This window comes from Lampetra planeri, chromosome 4 (assembly GCF_965212315.1).
Source record: "Lampetra planeri chromosome 4, kcLamPlan1.2.h2, whole genome shotgun sequence".
In the NCBI taxonomy this organism is placed as follows: Eukaryota; Metazoa; Chordata; class Hyperoartia; order Petromyzontiformes; family Petromyzontidae; genus Lampetra; species Lampetra planeri.
Window position 1 is genome coordinate 12,876,005 of NC_136110.1, and position 22,001 is coordinate 12,898,005.

General features: G+C 54.0%; 1 protein-coding gene across 2 annotated transcripts in view; it reads left to right on the forward strand.

Moving 5' to 3' along the window:
* LOC144717714 (attractin-like protein 1) overlaps positions 1–22,001 on the forward strand; it is a 57,724-nt gene that overhangs the window by 29,642 nt on the left and 6,081 nt on the right. For both annotated transcript variants that reach the window (XM_078593300.1, XM_078593301.1), the window contains exons 20-25: positions 13,602–13,695; positions 14,437–14,489; positions 15,790–15,884; positions 16,859–16,934; positions 18,861–19,009; positions 19,693–19,754. In XM_078593300.1, coding sequence (XP_078449426.1) covers positions 13,602–13,695; positions 14,437–14,489; positions 15,790–15,884; positions 16,859–16,934; positions 18,861–19,009; positions 19,693–19,754 — 529 coding nt within the window. The remainder of the gene's footprint in view (positions 1–13,601; positions 13,696–14,436; positions 14,490–15,789; positions 15,885–16,858; positions 16,935–18,860; positions 19,010–19,692; positions 19,755–22,001) is intronic.

The window sequence follows — 22,001 nt, forward strand, 5'->3', positions numbered from 1 at the left end:
CGACAGGCGATTCCATCTGCCATTCGCGCCGACGCACAGCCGAGTCCCGGGGATAGCAGCCTACAGACGTCCAAGGCGAACGCTGCGCTACAACAACGGCTGCCTCCGCTGAAAGAATTTGTTGGTGCAGAGGGCGACTGGGGCGGCTTCCAGCGACGCTTCATCGCCCACCAAGAAATGGCAAGGTGGTCCGACGATGAAGCCCTCTGCGCGCTGCCGGCGCTCCTCGACGCAGACGCGCTCGCCGCCCTCACATCGGCGCCGAAAGAGAAGCGGTCTACTCTGCCGAAGGCACTACAGCTGCTGGCCGGGGTCTATGGACCTTCAGCGGAATGCAGAGAGCGGTTCTACGAGCGCAAGCGGGGTGAGAAGGAGTCGCCCCTGGCATACAGGACGAGCCTCCTAGCGCTGGCTAAGACGGCTTTTCCCCGTATGGACGACGATGGCGTGGACGCGATGGTCACGGAGAAAATACTCCTCCTGGCAGACGACCTGGACATCGCTGTCGTCGCACAGGAGGACGCCGAGATGACCTCTCTTCAGGCGGCGCGCCTCCTTCACGCCAACCTTCTGTCCCTGCGGCGGAAAGCCAGCAGGGCATCGGCAGGGCGTGCGGTGGCTGCAGCCACCCTTCCGACGGAGGAGCTCTTCGCCGTCGACCATCGACGGCAACAGGCGCAAGAAGTACGGTCGGCCCGGGACGGGTCAAGCCGTTTCAACCGCCCGTCGTCTCCACCGGGGCTCCCGCGGTGTTTCAACTGCGGCGTCCGGGGCCACGTCGCCTCGGGGTGCCGCTCTCCTCGACAGCGCGGGACGACGGCTCGACGGGACGCCGGGCCTCCTCCTCCCAAGCTCCAGCAACATGACCCGGCGAGTCGCGGCACCACACATGTTTGGCCAAAGCACCTACCCGTTGCACGCTCTCGCACCACAACAAACGGGGGGCCGATGTCGCGTTGCGTGGGGCCAACGCGGATCACTGCGGGGACTCAAATCGAGCCCAAACAGTGGTCCGTGTTGGCCCATCGCGTGGTAGCCGCGTCGTCAGGGTCGTCGGCCGTAGTCGGACACATTGACGGGGTAGAAGTACGCATCTTGGTCGATACGGGGGCATCGGCGACAATCATTTCGGAATTAATTTACAATATTCTGCCCGTACAAAGCCGGCCTTTACTGCCGGTTAACGTCCCATTCTATGCCGCTAACGGGGGCTCTCTCGGCATCATGGGACAGATTCGAGCGCAAATTTCTATTGGGGACATCAAATTGTCGGGGCCGATTTTCGTTTCCTCCTCGCTGGCGGTTCCGTGCCTGCTGGGGACGGATTTCTTAGGTAAAATGCCCATTCGTATTTTGATCGACCAAGGATGCATTGAGCTTCCATCGGGGCGGCGCATGGCGTTCCTGCCATCCCCTGCGGCGGCTCGGTCGGCGTTCGCGACGGTACCGGCGTTCGTCGTTGAAACTGTTCGTGTGCCGCCGGGAGCTCAAATGCTAGTGCCTCTCAAACTTCGTAAGCCCTTCGCTAAGGGCATAGGGGATCAGGGTGTTTTGCTGGGACCGTCTAGGGCCGGGGTTAATGGGCCTCATTTGATTCCGGCCCAGACCGTCGTAAGAGGGGACGGGGACCCTTTCATCGCGGTCCTAAATGTGGGATCGCAGACGGTGGTGGTTCCTCAAGGGACGGTGCTCGCTCACGCGACGCCAGTGCCCTGCGAGGAACCTGTCGCGAACCACGTTGGCACTGCTTCCCGGATGCTCCCACATTCGGACAGCGATGAAGGGTGGATCGACGCGCTTTGTGCGGGATCGACGGACCTGACAAATTCAGAGCGCCAACAGCTTAGAACGCTACTGAGGGAATTTTCCGACGTTTTCAGTCGTGATAAATATGATTTGGGTTGCACTCACCTGCTGCGTCACCATATTGACACGGGTGACAGCGCGCCAATTCGCCAAAATCCGTTTCGGTTAAGTCCCGCCGAAAAGGACCATGTCAAATCGGCTGTTGATGACATGTTAGCCGCCGACATCATTTCTCCCTCCACCAGCCCGTGGGGAGCGCCGATCGTCCTGGTTAAAAAGCAGGACGGCTCGTTGCGGTTTTGCGTGGATTTTCGGCGCCTTAATAAAATTTCGGTTGCCGACGCATACCCGCTCCCACGGATGGACGAATCGCTGGACGCTTTGGCGGGAGCGCGATTCTTCTCCACACTAGATTTACTTTCGGGATTCTGGCAGCTTCCTCTGGACGATGATTCTAAACCTAAAACTGCTTTCCGTACACCGCACGGCCTGTTCCAATTCAACCGGTTGCCGATGGGCTTACACTCAGCGCCGGCAACTTTCCAGCGATTGATGGAATTGGTTTTGGCTGGATTGCAATGGGAATCGTGCCTGATTTATTTGGATGACGTTATTGTCTTTGGTAAAACTTTTGATGAACATCTCCAGAGGTTGCGGGCGGTTTTCCTAAAGATGCGGGCTGCTAATTTGAAATTTAAGCCCCAAAAATGCCATTTGTTACGCGAGTCGGTGCGTTATTTAGGGCACATCGTAGGGCGCTCGGGTATTGCTACCGATCCCGCCAAAACGCAGTGTGTCAGCTCCTGGCCGACTCCCACCTCGGTGGGAGAGGTCAGGAGTTTTATTGGCTTCGCATCATATTACCGACGCTTCGTCGCTAATTTTGCAACAATTGCCAAACCCCTACACGCGTTAACTTCTAAAGGGGTTCGGTTCCACTGGGGTCAGGATGAGGAAGCTGCTTTCTGCTCCCTTCGGGACGCGCTGGTGAAGGCTCCTCCCTTGATTTACCCAGATTTTTCGAGGCCGTTTTTGCTCGACACCGACGCGAGCAACACGGGTATTGGAGGCGTGCTTTCCCAGGTGGTTGACGGCGTGGAACGGGTGGTCGCGTACGGCAGTCGGGTGTTGTCTCCAACGGAGCAAAGATATTGTGTCACCCGTAGGGAACTGTTGGCAATTGTCTATTTCATCCAACAGTATCGCCCATATCTGTACGGTCGGCATTTCACCGTCCGCACAGATCATGCGGCACTGCAGTACGCCCTGAAGGTTCAACAGCCATCGGGACAATTGTCCCGATGGCTGGAGGTCCTCCAGGATTTCAGTTTTGAAACCACTTATCGTAAGGGCGTTCGCCACACCAACGCTGACGCTCTGTCACGGATGCCAACCGCCTCCGAATGCGCATGTCTCCTGGGGTCGGGGCGTTGCAAGCCAGTGGGGGACGTGATGGTTCCGGTCCTGGCGGCGGCCGCCGACGATGAAACGGTAGTCCCCATTGATATCGCCGAACAGGGGAGAGATTCCCTGCTTGGATTGCCCGTTGATGAATGGGGGCGCCTCCAGTTGGAGGATGCCTCCCTCCTCGCGTTGCGTCGTCGCGCCGGGGAGAGGGGGCGTGTGACGGGTCATGCCGACGCATGGGAAACCCATGCGGGCTTGCTTATGCATTGGGACGGGAAATCCCAGCGTCACCGGCTGGTGGTCCCTTCTGGCCTACGAGGTAAGGTGGTGTGGGCTGCTCATGAGCGCCTCCTCCACCTAGGTACCCAGAAAACACTCGCCTTGCTTCAGCTGAATTTTTTTTGGCCGGGTATGACAAGGGATGTCGCTGATCTGTTGGCGGCATGCCCTCAGTGTGCGCAGCGCAAACCACCGGCACGGGAGTCGAACCCGCCCTTACAATCCATCCAGGTCTCCAGAATAAATGAACTGGTCGCACTGGATATTCTGGGGCCATTCCCCGCCACCTCCAGGGGAAATAAATATTTGCTTACTGGGGTCGAATATTTTACGCGCTGGCCTATGGCCTGGCCCCTGGCGAATCAGTCGGCAGCAGCCATCGTCGACGCCTTTGTCCAAGGTTATGTCATGGACAAAGGTGCCCCGGAGCGGTTGTTGACCGACCAGGGTAGAAATTTTTCGGGGAAACTCCTAAAACAAGTCTGTGATCTCCTGGGAACGAAAAAAATTCGAACCTCCCCCTATCACCCGCAAACGGACGGGATGGTCGAGCGTCTGCATCGCACCATCACGTCTATGTTGTCGCAGCAAGTTTCGGACTCACAGGCTGATTGGGACTTACAAATTCAAGGGGTTCTAGCGGCATACAGATTGGCTCCCCATGCTGCGACGGGGTTTTCACCTTTCTTTCTTATGTATGGCCGCGAACCCGACCCACCTGTTCGGGCACAGTTGCAGATCCCCGTGCCGCTGGGCAAATCTAAATTGGACGATCACGTTAAATTTAACCTTGACAAACTGACTGAGGCGCGGGATGCGGCGAGGCTAAATTCTGACAGGCGTCAGAAGGCGAACGAGCGCCTCAGACTGGCTCGCGCGCACGTGCTGCAGTGGAAGCCGGGGGACAGGGCATGGCTGCACTGTCCCCAGGTACCACTCGCGACCTCCTCTAAACTCGTACGCCCGTGGCGGGGCCCCGTCGAGGTTATTGAGGTTTTGAGGCCTCAGTGCGTTCGAATCCAATGGGGGAGGCGCCGGTGGTTTGTACACCCCTCTAGGCTGAAGCCGTTTGTTGCGGTGCGGGGGCCCACGCCACGCACGCGAGGCCAAGCATGTGGGGGGTCGACCGACTCGGAGGGTCCGTCGCTGCTCTCGCCTGATGTGTTGCCGGCTGTCCCACCCACAGGTGCACCGGGAATGACGGGCTCACGCCCTGGAACCCCCACAGGTGATGCCGACAGTCGCGCGACTTCAATCGCGACCTCACCTCGCATGGGACAGCCGCCACCGGATGGTCCGCCGTCCGGGGTTGCCCCGTGTGACGGGCCTGCGGCAAGGACGCGCGCTAAAATGCGCAGACTCTTATAATATACAGCAGGAAGAAAAAGAAAAAAAATTTATTTTCCTTCACGTGTCATGGTTACTGTATGCTGCGTCGGTGGTGTGCTCCTTGCACACTGAGTGTGTTGTGTTGTGTGGCCGGGGTGTGTGTGTTGTGGGTGCGTTGTGTGTCGTGGGTGTGCTGTGTGTGATGGGGGAGTTCCTGGCTAGTTGTACATACGTGCTTACGGATTTCGTATTTATGCGGGGGGGGGGGTGCGTCGGACATTCCCTTCGGGGGTATGGTTGTTGTTCTTGTTGTTGTTCTTCTATTTGCATTTTGTTGAAAAAATGAGGCACACACGGGGTCGAGGGGTAATTGTTCCTTTATTTGGAATTGTTGCAGCCGGGACGGCTGCGAGCTGTAATGGGGGGGGTGATGTAGGGCTGTTACGGGAGGGCTGTAAGTGCATACGATCCAATGGGTAACAAACACAGTGGGCGGAGTTACGGGAGTACACGGGGGGGGTGCCCGCAGCGACGTCCGCATCAGGCAGCCTGGGGGGTTGTGATCCTGTTGGGGGGTATAAAGGGGGAGGACAAAGAGAGCTCGGGGCTCAGTCTGGGAACGAAGGAGGAAGAGTGAAGATCCTCTAGCTAGAGCCCTGGACTCCCCTCGACGCCGCCCTTGTCAGGGCTGCAGAGGAGCGAGCCAGAGGCGTGGTTCCGTGAACCAGGGTTAGACCCTGGGACTCCGGAGACCGTAGCCCGACTCACCAGTGTCGGGCCAGTTAGCCTCCCCTAGCTCGTTAGAGGAGGACTTGGGGATAGGTGAGATTAGCTAGGGGGTATCCCCAGTTATCCGGGTGAGGGGGCCGCTACCCCCTCTAGTGTTGTCCTGTACCGAGAAGCTGGAAATAAATATACGTGTGCCTCAACCTGGGTGTCCAGCGTCTTCACCGGTACTTCATATGCATACTCGGCTCGTGTAGACCTTCCTCTCTCTCTGGCTACACCGTATGCATACTCGGCTCGTGTAGACCGTTCTCTCTCGCTGGCTACACACTATACATTACTCAGCTCGTGTAGACCGTTCTCTCTCGCTGGCTACACACTATACGTTACTCAGCTCGTGTAGACCGTTCTCTCTCGCTGGCTACACACTATACATTACTCAGCTCGTGTAGACCGTTCTCTCTCGCTGGCTACACACTATACATTACTCAGCTCGTGTAGACCGTTCTCTCTCGCTGGCTACACACTATACATTACTCAGCTCGTGTAGACCGTTCTCTCTCGCTGGCTACACACTTATACCTTACTCTCCTCTACTCTCCATTACTCTCCATTACTCTCCTCTCCGGGCTCTATCTCTGCACCTTCGTCTTCCTTTCTTAGATGGTTCCACTTCTGCCCCTGCTCCTCTGTGCATCACCTTATATACCCCTTCTTCCCGGGAGACGGAGCGGATGCGGACCTCAACGTCGGCACCGCTCCTCAGTTACCCAATCCCCACGCGCTATCCCTACGATCCGGTTCCGCTCAGCGCGTGTTTCCACTCCCCGACCAATCACACCGCGCTGCTACCCGATCACTCCCTCTGGGCGCGTCACCGGCACACAGCCAATCAGCAGCACTACCCCCACCCGCGCACTGACGCCTGCTCCTCCCCGTCAGCGCGCGTCACCACACACACACCCGTACATACGCGCTGGCACACGACATATACACCCAGCGCGGATCACCACTACATCACCCCCTCCCACATAGCTCGCAGCCGGCCCGGCTGCTAACAACAACCAACCGCGACGATAAAACGACAACCAACAAAAAAAAAACCCCGTAACCCCCCGAATGTGCCCCGTAACATAACACAACAACAACAACAACAAGAATAACTATGTACAGATTGACAATGAACCCGAAAAGTCAACCATAACACGATACGAGCAAATTCGAAACGAACGCGCCCCACGTCCCTGCGACTACACGCAGTGACGAGGCGCTCCAACTGCCCCGACTCCTCACGAGGCAGGTCATGCAAAGTAGCACGACCTGGCGCGAGTCCGTCTGGCTGGTCCATCGTATGGGGCGGGACACTGACGACCGTCCGGCGGTTCCGGCTGCTCCAGACGGCGCGGAACGGGCCTGAAAGGGCCGGCCCCGCCGCGGAGATCCGGCCGCCGGTGATCGGCAGCTGTCAGTTCCGAGACACCTGGGAGCAGATCAGGCGAAAATACGTGTGGATCAGGCAGAGACATTTCCCCCTCTGGGTCGCCGGTCACGTCACACGCCCGGCCATCACGACACAAGGGGAGGCCATATGGAGGCGAGAACGGTTTCAGTCGGGAGGGGTGAACGTACCACCGGCGCTTTCCCCACTTTATCTGAACGCACTGGGGCCGTGCAACGCGCACGACCTCCACGGGTCCCCTCCACGGTCTCAACAATTTAGGCGACGTAGCCAAGGGTGCCTGAGGGCAATGCAGCCAGGCCCTGTCACCTGGTTTCCATTCGTGCATGGACACCTTCCGTGCCCGCAACCGTTCATTAGCAATTTGGCGAGCCCGCGAATTAAGCCGCGCGGCCTCCCTCGCCTCTGTCAGCTTGTGAATATTAAACTTAATATGTTCTGCCAAATTAGAATTAGTTCGTGGAGCGGACAGGCCAAGTTGCGTTTCTATTGGCGGGTCAGCTTCCCGACCGTACATCAAATAGAATGGGGAAAACCCCGTAGCTGCATGGGGGGCCATTCTATACGCGGCAAGGACTCCCGGGACCTGCAGGTCCCAATCTACATGTGCCTCGCACACCTGCTGGCACAGCATGGAAGTCAAGGTTTTGTGGAGTCTCTCCACCATCCCGTCAGTCTGCGGGTGGTACGGGGAGGTACGCACCTTCTTGGTACCCAACAGATCGCACACCTCTTGCAACAATTTACTCGAAAAATTTTTACCTTGGTCGGTCAGCAGGCGTTCGGGAGCCCCCTTGTCCAGGACATAGCCCTGGACGAAGGCATCCGTCACAGCCGCTGCCGACTGGTTAGCGAGAGGCCACGCCATAGGCCATCGGGTAAAGTATTCGACCCCCACTAACAAATATTTATTCCCTCTCGGCGTGACTGGGAAGGGCCCCAAAATATCGAGTGCAACGAGCTCGTTGGTACGCGAGACCTGAATAGATTGCAGCGGTGGATTAGCTGCCACGGCCGGTGGTTTACGCCTGGCGCACTCAACGCACCCCTTCAGAATATGCACCACATCACTTCCCATTCCCGGCCAGTAATAGTCACGCTGAAGCAGGGCAAGCGTCTTGTTAACTCCCAAGTGCAAGAGGCGTTCGTGTGCCGCCAAGACAACCCTCCCCCTCACAGCGGAAGGCACCACGAGTGCGTTCCGCCGGGACAAACTGTCCCATTTCAATAACACGCCCCGCTCAAGTACATAGGAGCCGGTACGCTCCTGGTCCCCCTCGGGACCCCCAACCTTGCGGCGCAATGCTAGCAGCGAGCTGTCCGCCATCTGGAGGCGGCCCCATTCGCTGAGCGACAGCGAGAGCAGCGAGTCCCGACCCTGAGAGGCAGTGGAATCATCCCCGATCGGTGCGCCCGCTGTCGCAGCCAGTGCCCCCATCTCCCCCGCAAGCGTCGGTTTACAGCGCGCCGATCCCGACAAACACGCGCATTCATCACAAGGCAACAACCGCGACAAGCAATCGGCATTCGTGTGTCGCAACCCCTTACGGTACGTAGTCGTAAACTGATAGTCCTGGAGGACTTCCAACCAACGCGACAACTGGCCCGAGGGCTGGGCGACCCTCAATGAATACTGTAGCGCCGCGTGGTCCGTTCGGACTGTAAAGTGACGACCATAAAGATATGGCCTAAACTGCTGCACAAAAAAAAACAATGGCAAGCAGCTCGCGACGGGTGACACAGTAGCGCTGCTCCGCCGGAGACAACACCCTACTACCGTAGGCGACAACTCTTTCGACACCCCCAACGACTTGGGATAGCACCCCCCCAATGCCCGTGTTGCTAGCATCCGTGTCCAGCAAAAAGGGACTGGCAAAATCGGGATAACACAAGGGTGGGGCACCCACCAAGGCGTCCCGGAGGGAGCGAAACGCGGCCTCCTCCTCCGGTCCCCATTTGAACTTCACTCCCTTCGCCGTTAGAGCGTGCAAGGGTTTTGCAATAGTGGCGAAGTGCTCAACGAACCGCCGATAATAAGAAGCAAACCCGATGAAACTACGCACGTCGGAAACGGACGTAGGTGTCGGCCACGAACCGACACAATCCGTCTTCGCGGGATCGGTGGAGATCCCCGAAGAATCGACAATGTGACCCAAGTATCTAACGGACCTACGAAGGAGGTGACATTTGGCCGGTTTAAATTTCAACTTAGCCGATCGCATTCGCAAGAACACCCCTCTCAATCGCCGGAGGTGTTCCTCAAACGTTTTACTGAAAACAATGACATCGTCCATATAAATCAAGCATGTATCCCACTGTAAGCCCGACAAAACCAACTCCATAAGTCGCTGAAACGTCGCTGGAGAGGAGTGAAGTCCCATGGGTAACCGGTTAAACTGGAACAGCCCCCCTGGAGTCCGAAATGCTGTCTTAGGTTTCGACTCTTCGTCGAGCGGCAACTGCCAAAACCCCGATAACAAATCAAGAGTCGAAAAATATCGCGCACCAGACAATGCATCGAGGGACTCATCCATCCTGGGGAGCGGATACGCGTCAGCCACAGAGATCTTATTCAGGCGACGGAAATCAACGCAGAATCGCAGGGACCCGTCCTGCTTCTTAACCAGCACAATAGGCGCTCCCCACGGGCTAGAGGAGGGCGAAATAATATCGGCTTCTAGCATATCGTTAACAGCCGACTGAACATGTTCCTTCTCCACGGGACTCAGTCGGAAGGGATTTAGCCTGACCGGCGCCGCATCGCCCGTTTCAATGTGATGGTGCAACAAATCCGTGCACCCAATGTCATACTTATGTTTACTGAATACATCAGAGAATTCAATGAGCAACTCGCGCAGCGCACCCAACTGCGCCGCCGACAAATCGTCCGAGGCGGCACATAACGAATGGACCCACTCAAGGTCTTCCCTTGGCTCAACGTTCCGCGCGGGGCTCGAGCCCACCTGCGCAACCAACCCATCATCCCCAGGGACCTGCGCCGCGTGAGCCAGCACGGTGCCCTGCGGAATGACAGCTGGTCGCGACCCCGCGTTCAAAACCATCACAAACGGATCCCTGTCAGCCCGCACCAAAGTGTGAGCCACCGATAAATCAAGACCCCCGACAGCCTTGTTAGAAGGACCCAAAAGCATACTCTGTCCCGAAGCCTCCCTCACCCATGGTTTCCGCAACCGGAGGGGAATCAACATCTGTGAACCCGGGGGCACTTGCACTGTCTGCGTCGCCACCGCTTGTATCGTAGCGCACGCCGTCCGAATGTCAGTAGGGCCCGTCAAAAATGAAATCCGGCGACCCGATGGCAGTTCAATGCATCGTTGATCGATAAGAATTTTAATGGGCATTTTAGCCAAAAAGTCAGTGCCCAAAAGACACGGAACTGCCAAAGAAGACGAAACGAAAACGGGTCCCGACAATTTGATATCTCCAATGCAAATGGACGCCCTAACCTGACCGATAATGCCCAACGATCCCCCATTAGCGGCGTAAAATGGCACATCCACTGGAAGCAGCGGACGACATTGGACCGGAAGAATATTATAAATGAGGTCCGATATAATAGTTGCCGATGCCCCCGTGTCCACTAACACCCTAATCTCAACCCCATCAATAGATCCCGTAACAACGGACGAACCTGCCGAAGCAGCCACAATTCTATGCCCCAATTCCGCCCATTCAATGTCTCCCTGGTCCCGGCCGAACCCCCCTCGCCGAACCGAATCCCCGAACCTTAACCGGCCCTCCTCCGCCGCAACGCGGCGTCCCATGTGTGCCGAATAAACAGGCCGAGCGTGTGAGGTGCCGCGACTTGCCGGGGATTGTAGAGATGACTTGGGCTCTCGGTCGTCGTCCAACCGAGCTCCCATGGCGCGCTGCCGCGGAGCGCGGCACCCGGACGCCACGTGGCCCCGGAGGCCGCAGTTATAGCACGTGACGAGGGTCGGAGTAGATCTTGGTTGCTCCGACTTTCGGCCCGATCGCAGAGGCGACCGGGCCCCCGGCCTCCAGTCCCCTGGTCGTCCCGTGGCGAACGCCTCCTCTCGTGGGCTGACGACTTGGGGTTCGGCGACCACCAAACCCGGGGCTGCGACGACAGCAGCGTTGCAACCAACGCCTTGCTTCCGTTGTAGGGCCTCGTGCGCTTGAATACTCGTGGCGACTCTCAAAGAAGAAATATCAATCTCGTCAGCTGTGTTGATAGGGACCCCCAGGTCCTGCGCCAACTTGAGCAGCTGCTCCAAAACCATCGCGTCTTGGCCCTCCTCGTCCATCCGAGGGAACGCAGCATCAGCAAGAGCCAGCAACGCCGTGCGATAGGCCAGCGCGGTCTCCGTGGCCGCTTTCCGTCTTGCGTAGAACTGATGGCGGCACGTAGAGGGAGGCCCGTAGACCCTGGCCAACAAACCCAGCGCATCCTTCAGCGTGGAGCGGTCCGACTTCCGTGCAGCCCTGAAGGCCGCGAGCGCATCGTCGTCCAGCATGGCGGGCAATGCCCGCAGCGCCGTAGCATCGGACCACGCTGACATCTCTTGATGCGCCAAAAACCTTCGCTGAAATTGGCCCCAGTCTCCGCCTTGAAGGCTGACAACGTGGGCAGGCGCTGCTGAAAAATGAAGTCATCCGCCTCGTGGTTCCTCTCCGCCTGTCCGTCGGTGTCTAAGATGGCGGCTCCAGCAGCAGACGTAAGATGGCGGACCCCCTCGCGCGCTGATGACGTCGATGCGCGCGCTTGGGAACCCACCACCACGTGGCGCTCGCCGTTCCCGCCAAAAGTAGGCCCAGGCGCAATGGCGGGAATCCCCCATTCGTTTTGGCGGGAATCTGCGGGGCGACCTTGTAAAATGTCCCCCACCGTCCCCGCTCCTCCCGACGAGCTGATCTCCGCCAAGATGGACGCGGCGGCGAGCAGCAGCTCCGCCAGTCGGGAGTGCGCCTCACGAAGCCCGGCGTCTGTCCCCGGTCGCTCGGCCGGCGCCGTCGACGGACCCTGCAGCGTGGGCAAGTCCTCTTCCTCACCCCCCGCCACCAGCGGCCCCGAGTCGTCCAGGTCTTCCTCGCGGTCAATCCCGTGGGTCCTACGGGTCTTCCTCGTCTCCATACTTGGAAGCCCGTTTCACTTCTGACGCCAGATGAAGTATTGGAAAATGACGGCAGGAAACTCCTTGACGGGAACACACTTCTTTTATTAAATCTTGACTTGTAACAATACAACGCGTGGCCTCTCTTCTTCACAATGCGCTTCTCTTGACTCTGGATTCTGTGCTGCCGGCTCTCTGTGCCTCGTGTAGACTCCGCGCCTCGGCTACACTCCTCTCTCGCCTCGTGTAGACTCTGCGCCTCTGCTACACTCTCCACTCGCCTCGTGTAGACTTTGCATATCTCTCTCTGGCTACACCGTATGCATACTCGGCTCGTGTAGACCTTCCTCTCTCTCTGGCTACACCGTATGCATACTCGGCTCGTGTAGACCGTTCTCTCTCGCTGGCTACACACTATACATTACTCAGCTCGTGTAGACCGTTCTCTCTCGCTGGCTACACACTATACGTTACTCAGCTCGTGTAGACCGTTCTCTCTCGCTGGCTACACACTATACATTACTCAGCTCGTGTAGACCGTTCTCTCTCGCTGGCTACACACTATACATTACTCAGCTCGTGTAGACCGTTCTCTCTCGCTGGCTACACACTATACATTACTCAGCTCGTGTAGACCGTTCTCTCTCGCTGGCTACACACTTATACCTTACTCTCCTCTACTCTCCATTACTCTCCATTACTCTCCTCTCCGGGCTCTATCTCTGCACCTTCGTCTTCCTTTCTTAGATGGTTCCACTTCTGCCCCTGCTCCTCTGTGCATCACCTTATATACCCCTTCTTCCCGGGAGACGGAGCGGATGCGGACCTCAACGTCGGCACCGCTCCTCAGTTACCCAATCCCCACGCGCTATCCCTACGATCCGGTTCCGCTCAGCGCGTGTTTCCACTCCCCGACCAATCACACCGCGCTGCTACCCGATCACTCCCTCTGGGCGCGTCACCGGCACACAGCCAATCAGCAGCACTACCCCCACCCGCGCACTGACGCCTGCTCCTCCCCGTCAGCGCGCGTCACCACACACACACCCGTACATACGCGCTGGCACACGACATATACACCCAGCGCGTATCACCACTACATTAGTACTACTGCTACAGACAAGGATAATGATAATTAATTAACCCTTTTCCGTTCCGAGACGTCTGCAAGTTGCAGGGAGGGTCTCGTTCAACCGCTGAATCTCGGAACACGCAAATGGTCAGCGTTCATTTTATTTAGGGAAGCGTAGCACCCTTGTTTTTAAAGACATTGTTCTCACTGCAGAGAAATGTAGCGACACGACCACACTCTATGATAGCTAACACCAAACTTTGTCACACACCCGCACGCATGGCCTTGAGGGAGCCCTGGTACCGATAAAGTTATTTTATTTTAGTTTTTCTTCTGATTCCATGCACTCCACGCTTGCGGAGTGAATGGTGTGGACATAGTGGTGATGATAATGGCGATGCTGACGATGCCGATATTGTTCTTGCAGAGTGTTTTTGCAATGGTCATGCGACCAACTGCAACCCACTGACGGGGAAGTGCTTCTGTACCACCAAAGGCATCCGTGGAGACCAGTGTGAAGTGTACGTGTATTCACACAATCGCACTATTGCACCTTCACGCACACATGAACACAAATTCTTGGTTTGTTTAACCGCCTGAAAAAGACCACATCGTGCCTCTACCATTTATTCAATGGCTTGCCACACACCTGCTCAGCATCACCCAAGTGTCGATCATTGCCTGCAAACGCCTTTAATGTGTTTATTATATATAGCTTTCATGTTATAACCTTATTCTCTTCCAACAAACATCCCTCTTCAACAGTGTGCATTCTCAACCGACTGCCCAACAACCACCACATGATGTCCCCTTTTCTCCTCTGGCGCTTGGATAATCTCACCACGTGTATCGTCGCACTATCAACATCTCAGAGTTCATAATAAAGGTTTTTGGGTTAGATCGCGTTATTTATAAATGTGTCGTAACCCTCCACCACCCGACACGGCCAAACAGTAAAACATGTGTCACGTTTACAAAGGACAAAATAATTCACTTCTTTAGCCCACCGGTGTGTTGAAGAGCGAATCAACATCATTTAAAATTTGAGTACGACGTTTTGCTGGTAATTACATCCAGCTTCATCGGGCGATTTGCCAGAATGGTGAGGCTCTCCTCTTGCTCCCGGTCTTAAATAGAGCAGCAGCAGCAGGGTGACGTCATCATTAAATTCAATAAGGTGCAGTGATTTGAGGCGGAGAGGGGGAGTTGTTCAAATTTAAAAGCACCTCAGAGTGATGGCGACTTGTTGTTTGTTTACCCAGGTGTGAGACGGAGAACCGCTACCTGGGCAATTCCCTGAAGGGAACCTGCTACTGTGAGTACTCGCTCCGTGACCTGCTGTCGAACCCAGCGATGTGTGTCGACTACATCCCTGTCAACCCCTTGTCAGTGCCCTACCTTCTTACGGACCAATTCAGACTTTATTCATCACCCCGTGCCCCTTATACATCTCAACGTTCATCCTGCAAAGTCTCATCATAAGGGAGAAACAATTTTTTTTGTCCATATTGAAACAGCTGTACGCTGTATGGGCTTGAAAACTCAATTTCCCTGTACAAGAATACAGGTAAATCGTGTGGGTTGACAGCTATGAGAATACTTACAAGGACATGGCCAAATTAACAGTAAATGGAAAACAAAAATAGGGCACTGGAAATTTGTGAACTCTTATCTACGAAACAATCATAATATTAGCTCACGATACAATTTTAGTGCATTTACTATTCGCACCGTTCTCATAATGGCGCAGGGCTATTTACGAAGGCGTTATATTTTACAAACAGGCATCGTCTGCCAATATGGAGCGATGCTGCTACGATGTGTAATCCCATTTAAGTGATCTGCAGCGTCATTTGTTCAATTTGGACCATGACGCCAGCACACGATGGCCTGTGTTTTTTATGACGTCAGGGGACCTTGAACGTCCACTGTGAATACATGCATGTGGAATTTCTTTTGCACCATACATAGCCAAACCGTACTAATCGTAGGTGAAGCAGACAGAACTCCATTTGTATGGTTAATACACCCGCGGTATTAACCAGGGCGGCTTTCCAGCTAATGCGCTACCGCTGAGCCCCAATAAATATTTTTTTGAACTTAAATGGCGTCACGTGACCTGTGGGGTGAGTGAATGGACAGCCTCAAGTTAGTTTTGCCCTTTGTTGTAACGGGAGAATATACGGATATCAGTACTGTATTTAAATTGGAGCCCAGGGAAAATATAAGAGATGGGTGTTTAATGCACAACAGTTGCAGGATATCACTGAAGCAATAGTGAGGTGAGGTGATGTTGGTGACATTGGGCTGAATGAGCAAATGACGTTGATATCGTATACATGTACATTTTGGCTTTACGTTTGTGTTATGAATAAACTTATTTAAACGTGAACAGTATTTCGTGCAAGGAGCGTGGCATGAATTCATCCGTTCTGCCCTGGAAATGTAGACCGTCATTAATGGACGTTGAGATCATCGGTGCTTTTCTGTGCGGTTCAGGCCTTCCCATGCTTCGGCGCTTCATAAACTCTCTTTGTTAACGTACGACGGTCTGCCTGCAAGCACACGTGCGTGCACTGTGCGTTACAACAGCGTGTCTGTGCCCCATGTTACAGACAATCTAATGGTCGACTATCAGTTCACATTCAGCCTCTCTCTGGAGGAAGACAGCCATTACACCGCTATCAACTTCAAGGCTAACCCCGATGAGGTGCGTCCACAGCTCTGCTGCCGCGAGAGAGCTCGCCACACAATACGCATTGCCGTTTGTAACAATGATTATCATCTCGATGGCTTTACTGAAACTCTGGGATTTCTTTCAAGGAACATATTGCTAAAATGGGTTTCCTCAAACAATGCTTTAGACGTGTAAAGATTACCCAAAAAACTGGGCTTAAATTCCCACGGAATATGTTGCTGGTCGTGAGCAAGACTGGAGGTGGCAACATGACGAGCGGCCGCGGGAGTCATGAGACGTGTGTGGGTGGATTTTGGTGTCCCACCGGGTGGTGAGTGGTGGTGCGGCGGTTAGCGCTACGCTGCGCTACGAACCCGGCGACACGCGTTCGATTCCCGCTCATGGCCACCAACACCGGTGACGATTATCTGAACCGGTCCTGGGCCTCCCCTAGGTCGACTCAGCCTCAAATGAGTATCTGGTGCGATGTGTAAACATTGTCGCTGGGGAGACAAAGGCGGCTGGGCGTGGTGCTGGCCACCCACTCACTCGTGTGCCGTGCCGTCCTTCGTAAGTGCTCGCGAACAGCACTTTCCCTTACAGTCTGTGAAAGCTATATGGGGGATCTTTGTGCCACTGGGCATACACATTTTTTATGGGTTTCTGACTCTGACATATCCGACTTGAACTTAAGCCCTGCGAAGAAGATTGTAGCAACTTCAAGGACAGTGCATATCATTATCATTATCAGAGTTGTTTCTTTTTGTTTGCATTTTGGCTGCTTGTGTTGTGGTTATTGCAAACATGATGCCTTGTATAAAGGTGTCAGTTTTTGTACCAGTTGAAAGGGTAAAAACCTACTACTACAAGATTGTAACAAGTTTAAATAATGATACAATTTTACGTAGATGCGTTTGAGAGTATTTGTTAATGTCTAAGTCTACCTGGATTTTTGGTATGAAGGAAATACTGTGCTATAGTTGTGATCTCATCTCATTGCTGGGCAGAACCGAGACATGGACATGTTTATCAATGCATCGAAGAGCTTCAACCTCAACATCACGTGGTCCTCGCGTTCCTCCGGTAAGATCGCCGTGCACTGTTCGTACGTTTGTGTGAACGTCAGAAGGGATTACTTTCCAGGAGGGTTGAGCAGTGGGGAGTAGAATGACCCCCACGTAATTCCGTCTTCCTCAGAGGTTTAAAAAAATAGTTTTTTTTACAAAGTACGTAACCCCGTGCCAGATTGTCCGCAACATCGTCATACCGCCCCCACCCGCCCCTCCCCTAACACCATCGCCTCCATCCACCCAGCAGTCTAAATGGATTCATCAAGTCAATCAATTGGCCGGTCGCGTGTGTGGAGGGGTAAAATATTGGTAGGCCTCACCTTTTATGTGATCCATTCAAATACGTCTGGTCAATGTGGAAGAGAAGCCCCAATGCAGAGGAGAATTTGCTCTATAGCAGTTGTGTGAGCAGAGCAATTGCAGGGCTGAACCTTAACAATTTTTTTTGTTCTACCCTTTGAGGGTTCTGCATCACGCACGCTCTCCCTTGTTACGCGTTTCCCACTGAGTGTTTATATATTATAGTTATTTGTCTACTGTATCACCCTGGTTTACGTGAAAGATGTGCCAATGAATATTGAAATGACTTAAATCAAAGGGATTTACAGCGTAGGTGGTGGAGACGAAGGCTGAGAGGCGACGGATAACGAGATAAGGACGGACGATGATCCTGTGCGGGTTGAGGCAACGAAAATCGGGTAGCAGTGTTAATAAAGTGACGACGTATTTGAGAAATGACGTAAAATGGGGAGACATAAATCGGGGTATTACTTTATTTAAAACTATTTCTTGAAAACTCTTTTTTTTATTTTACCAGGGAAGGCCTGGTAGTTAGTTATATAGTTCTTTTTCAGAAGCGACTTGGCCCAAAACTGATAGCTCAACAAAGTGGTTTATTGCGTGAAAATGGATTGCAGCCAAATACTCTAAACGCACGTTTATAAATGTGTAATAAAAGACTCCGTCAGGCACTGCTGGTCTCCGCTTGTCTTTTATTCAGGTTTTTCTCCGCACCCCACTGGTCTCCTCCACGGACCAGCGTCGTCTCGCGCGCGCCCCGCGCACGCTCCCTCTCGCGTGCCACGCACGCTCCTCTGTTAGCTCCTCCACTCGTCCTCACACCCCGCTGGTCCTGACAAGGGACCAGCATCTCCTCTCGCGTGCCCCACACGCTCCTCTCGCGTGCCACGCACGCTCCTCTCGCGTGCCACGCACGCTCCTCTCGCGTGCCACGCACGCTCCTCTTGCGTTCCCCGCACTCCTCTCGTGTGCCCCGCACGCTCCTCCGTCAGCTCCTTCTCGCGCGCGCCCCCCACGCGCTCTCCCGTTAGTCGCTCCGCTCCTCCCCGCTCTGCACACCGCTGGCCGACGGTGTGCCGAAGCCCCATCAGCCACGTGGCTGATGGCGCGGCGGCCTCCCAACATGGTCCCGCTTCTTCACTCCATCAACTGGCCTCGATCTCTTCCGGGCTCCCCTCTATAACCTCTCTCCCACGTGACCCTGATTCCTCCCTTCCGGATCGTCAGATCCGGCCTTCCCATACTGCCCTGCTGGCTCCACCTCCATTCACCTCGCTTCCCATTGGAGCCGAGGTGAACGGTGGCCCCTCTCACACGCCCCCCATACCGGGCTCCGCCCCCAATACCCCGGGTCGTGTGATTGGGCCAGAGTCCAGCAGCAACCCCATTTACGCTCGCATTACAAATGTGGAGGGAAAAACCGGAGGACCCGGTGAAAGGTCCACGTGACCACGGGGAGAGAGACACGCGAACTCCAAATATACAGGCATCAGTGTCGGGATCGAATCCGCGCCCTTCGTACCAGGCGAGGCAGTTAATATCTCATCACCGCCACGTTTGTAAACCGATTTCGACGTTCGAGAACCTGCGCTACCCACGTGGATACTCGTGCGTGTTCGTGCACGTTGTTCTCCGACAGAGAGCGGAGAGGAGGTGGTGGTGGTCTCTCTCTTCAACATCAAGGAGTACGAGGACAGTTTCTCGGACGAGCAGTACGACTTCGAGGATAACCCCAACATCACCTTCTATGTCTACGTCAGCAACTTCACAGCCCCCATCTCCATCCAGGTGCCACTCGCGTTTGTGCCCGCATTGAAAAACATCGAATTTAACACCGTTATCTTAGGTTGAGGTGCAAATAAATAAATAAAACAGCTGTCTGTCAATAATAATCCACAGAAGAGTGGCCGAACTTTTGAATAACTATTTTCGGCACGAACCGTGTCGGGGTACTGCAAGATCCGACTGTGCCCCACTCGTGCTCGCCAAGCTGCATTGGCTTCCAGTTGCCGAAGGAATTCATTATAAGGTGTTTTACTCGGGGTGTTTTACTCACACTCATTCCACGCAACCACAAATGAACCACGATATCTCGCTGATCTTGTCAAGGAGCATAAACCATCATCACGCGAACTCTGGTCATCCTCACAGCGGCTTTTGGCTAACCATCAAGCAAAGATGGTCACTACATCGCGCGCTTTCAAATACGCTTTTGCGGCTATCTGGAATGCTCTTCCTTCTGATATTAGGAAACCACTGGAGCTATGCACTTTAAATCATCGAGATTGGAAGCTATTTTTTTTAGAACTGCTTTTTGTGATCAGTCCTTTGTCCTTCCCCTGCACCTTTGACTAGCACAGTTGGCTACGTACAGTTCGAAAGAAGTTCAACATTCATACACACTGTACATGTGATTGACAAACTAAAAATGTTATTTCATTTATTAATTCAGCACACTTCCATTCTCTCAGATTTCCTTCTCGCAACGGAGTAACTTCATGGATCTGGTTCAGTTCTTCGTCACTTTCTTCAGGTATGGTGCCAGACGAAGACACGACCCACCATCGCATCCTCGCACGCAGCCCAGGCCACGCCAGCGGCTGCAGTCGTAATAATAAAAATCACAGTTGGTGCCCGCTCCGTTATAAAAGCACGATGCCCAAACGAAAGCGCTAGGTTTCACAGACGAGTGTAGCCTGCCAGTTTGGGGCCGACGTTGCAAAGTGGGAGGCCAGAGTGAGGCGCCACGTGGCCACCAACCCTCTGGAAAGTGGACGGCACCAGATGGTGGCTTGGGAAAGACATTGTGTTGCCTTAGCTGAGACAGAGTGTGTGCTTTGTGATTGTAAAACACGCACTCTGGCGACTCGGTTATTCTGGCCGCACGAGAGAATCGTTTGAAATTTGTCAGAACTTTGCGAGGAGGCATCCAGCTGATGTTTCTAATGAGAAACTACAATAAATGTACGACCATCGTTAGCATAAACATGGATATAGTGGATAGACATGCGTTGTCAATGCCGTCATTGGCCACTCCTGCTTTCAGTCGTGGCATTGCCAACACGGTGACATGTAGCATGGCATTGACAAGGCTCGATTATTGCAACTCACTATTCTCTGGGACATTTGGTAAAAACAGCAAGCTGCAGCATGTATAACATTATTTAGTACGAGACGTGACGGGTACTGCAAGATCCGACCATGCCCATTCAGTGCTCGCCGAGCTGCATTGGATTCCGGTTACCGAATGAATACATTATAAGGTCACACTTATTGCACACAAGGAGCATCAACCATCGTCACGTGAACTCCGGTCATCCTCGCAGCTTCTTTTGGCGACCCATCGAACAAAGATGGTCGCTGCATCCTGCGCTTTCAATACTAGGAAGCCACTGGAAGCTATGCACTTTTAAGTGATCTCGATTGAAAACTCATTTATTGAGAACTACTTTGTGTTGTCCTTCCCCTGCACCTCAAATTAGCACGGTTGGCGATGAAAGTTGCGAAAATGGCAACATACGTACTTAAGGATATTGATGACTGTTGGCCACATATAGCCACGTGCTTAATTTGTAACCGCTGTTAGCTGCTCTTGGTTCCAGTATGTTCATGTTGCTATCCCTCTGGGGCTGACATTTTTTTGTTTTGATTGCCCTACTTCACTGCTATACTTTGTTTTGATAGTTTTTTACATTGTCATTTTGGTGATCCAGGTCACCTGCAAGTGAGACTCATGTTCTCTTGAGTTCTCACCTGGTAAAAAAACAAAACAAACTTGACCTTAACCTCACCTATGCGCACAATGAAACCGCGTGGAGTATTCTGTGGCCTCGCTCCGCCTCTGGCCACGCCCCCCTCGGGATCTTTCCCGAAAGATTTGGGGTCAGTGTCACGTGTCTCTCAAGCCCCCTTTTGGGCCCCCTTTGCTATCCTGTGCCGGTCACGTGCCCTCTCGGGATCACCCCAAGGCCACGTCCTCACGTGTCCTCTCTCTACCTGTCAATGGAACATGTCCTCGAGGGCCCGCTTCCTTGCCCTACCTTCGCCGGTGCCAGAGACAGACCGAGACACCCAATTCCGGCTTGTGACCCGAGATGGCGCACACGCCATAGTGACCCTATGATCGTCTCTTCATGTTTATTCACATCTGAACTATAAAGGCCTTTTTTATTCTTCATCGAGGCATACGGTGAAAAATAGGAAATCGCTTATTGGACATTTGACCGATTGGTATAAATGAGTCGTAACTTTTTGGCCACTCCACCGCCGCTCCTCCTGTGAATGTTTCCGGGCGAGGTTGGCAAGTTGGGACTGCGATTTGATCACTTTTTTATTGTTCGTGCTTTTTGTTTATGTGCCATTTCTGAATTTTTTATTCATTTATTTTTTATTTTTCTTGGTAGTAGTAGTGTTTTCATTCGCTTGGTGTGTGTGTGTGTTGGGCTTAGGTTAAACGTTGAGTTTTATAAGGGCACCACGGGGTGACCAGCCCCACCCCACCCAGCCCCACCCCTCCCACCTCCCACCCAGCCCCACCCTCCCCACCCAGCCCCTCCCCACCCTCCCCTCCCCACCTAGCCCCTCCCCACCCACCCCACCTAGCCCCTCCCCACCCTCCCCTCTCCACCCACCCCCACCCCTCCCATTTTTGGATGCACGACGGACGGACACAATAATCCCATGTGGGCTGGTGGAACCAGGAGGTTCCTACCAGTAAAATTAATGTACAGCGTTGTGGGATGCTGTTGTCATGAATGATGCCGTGCATAAAATGAAAGTC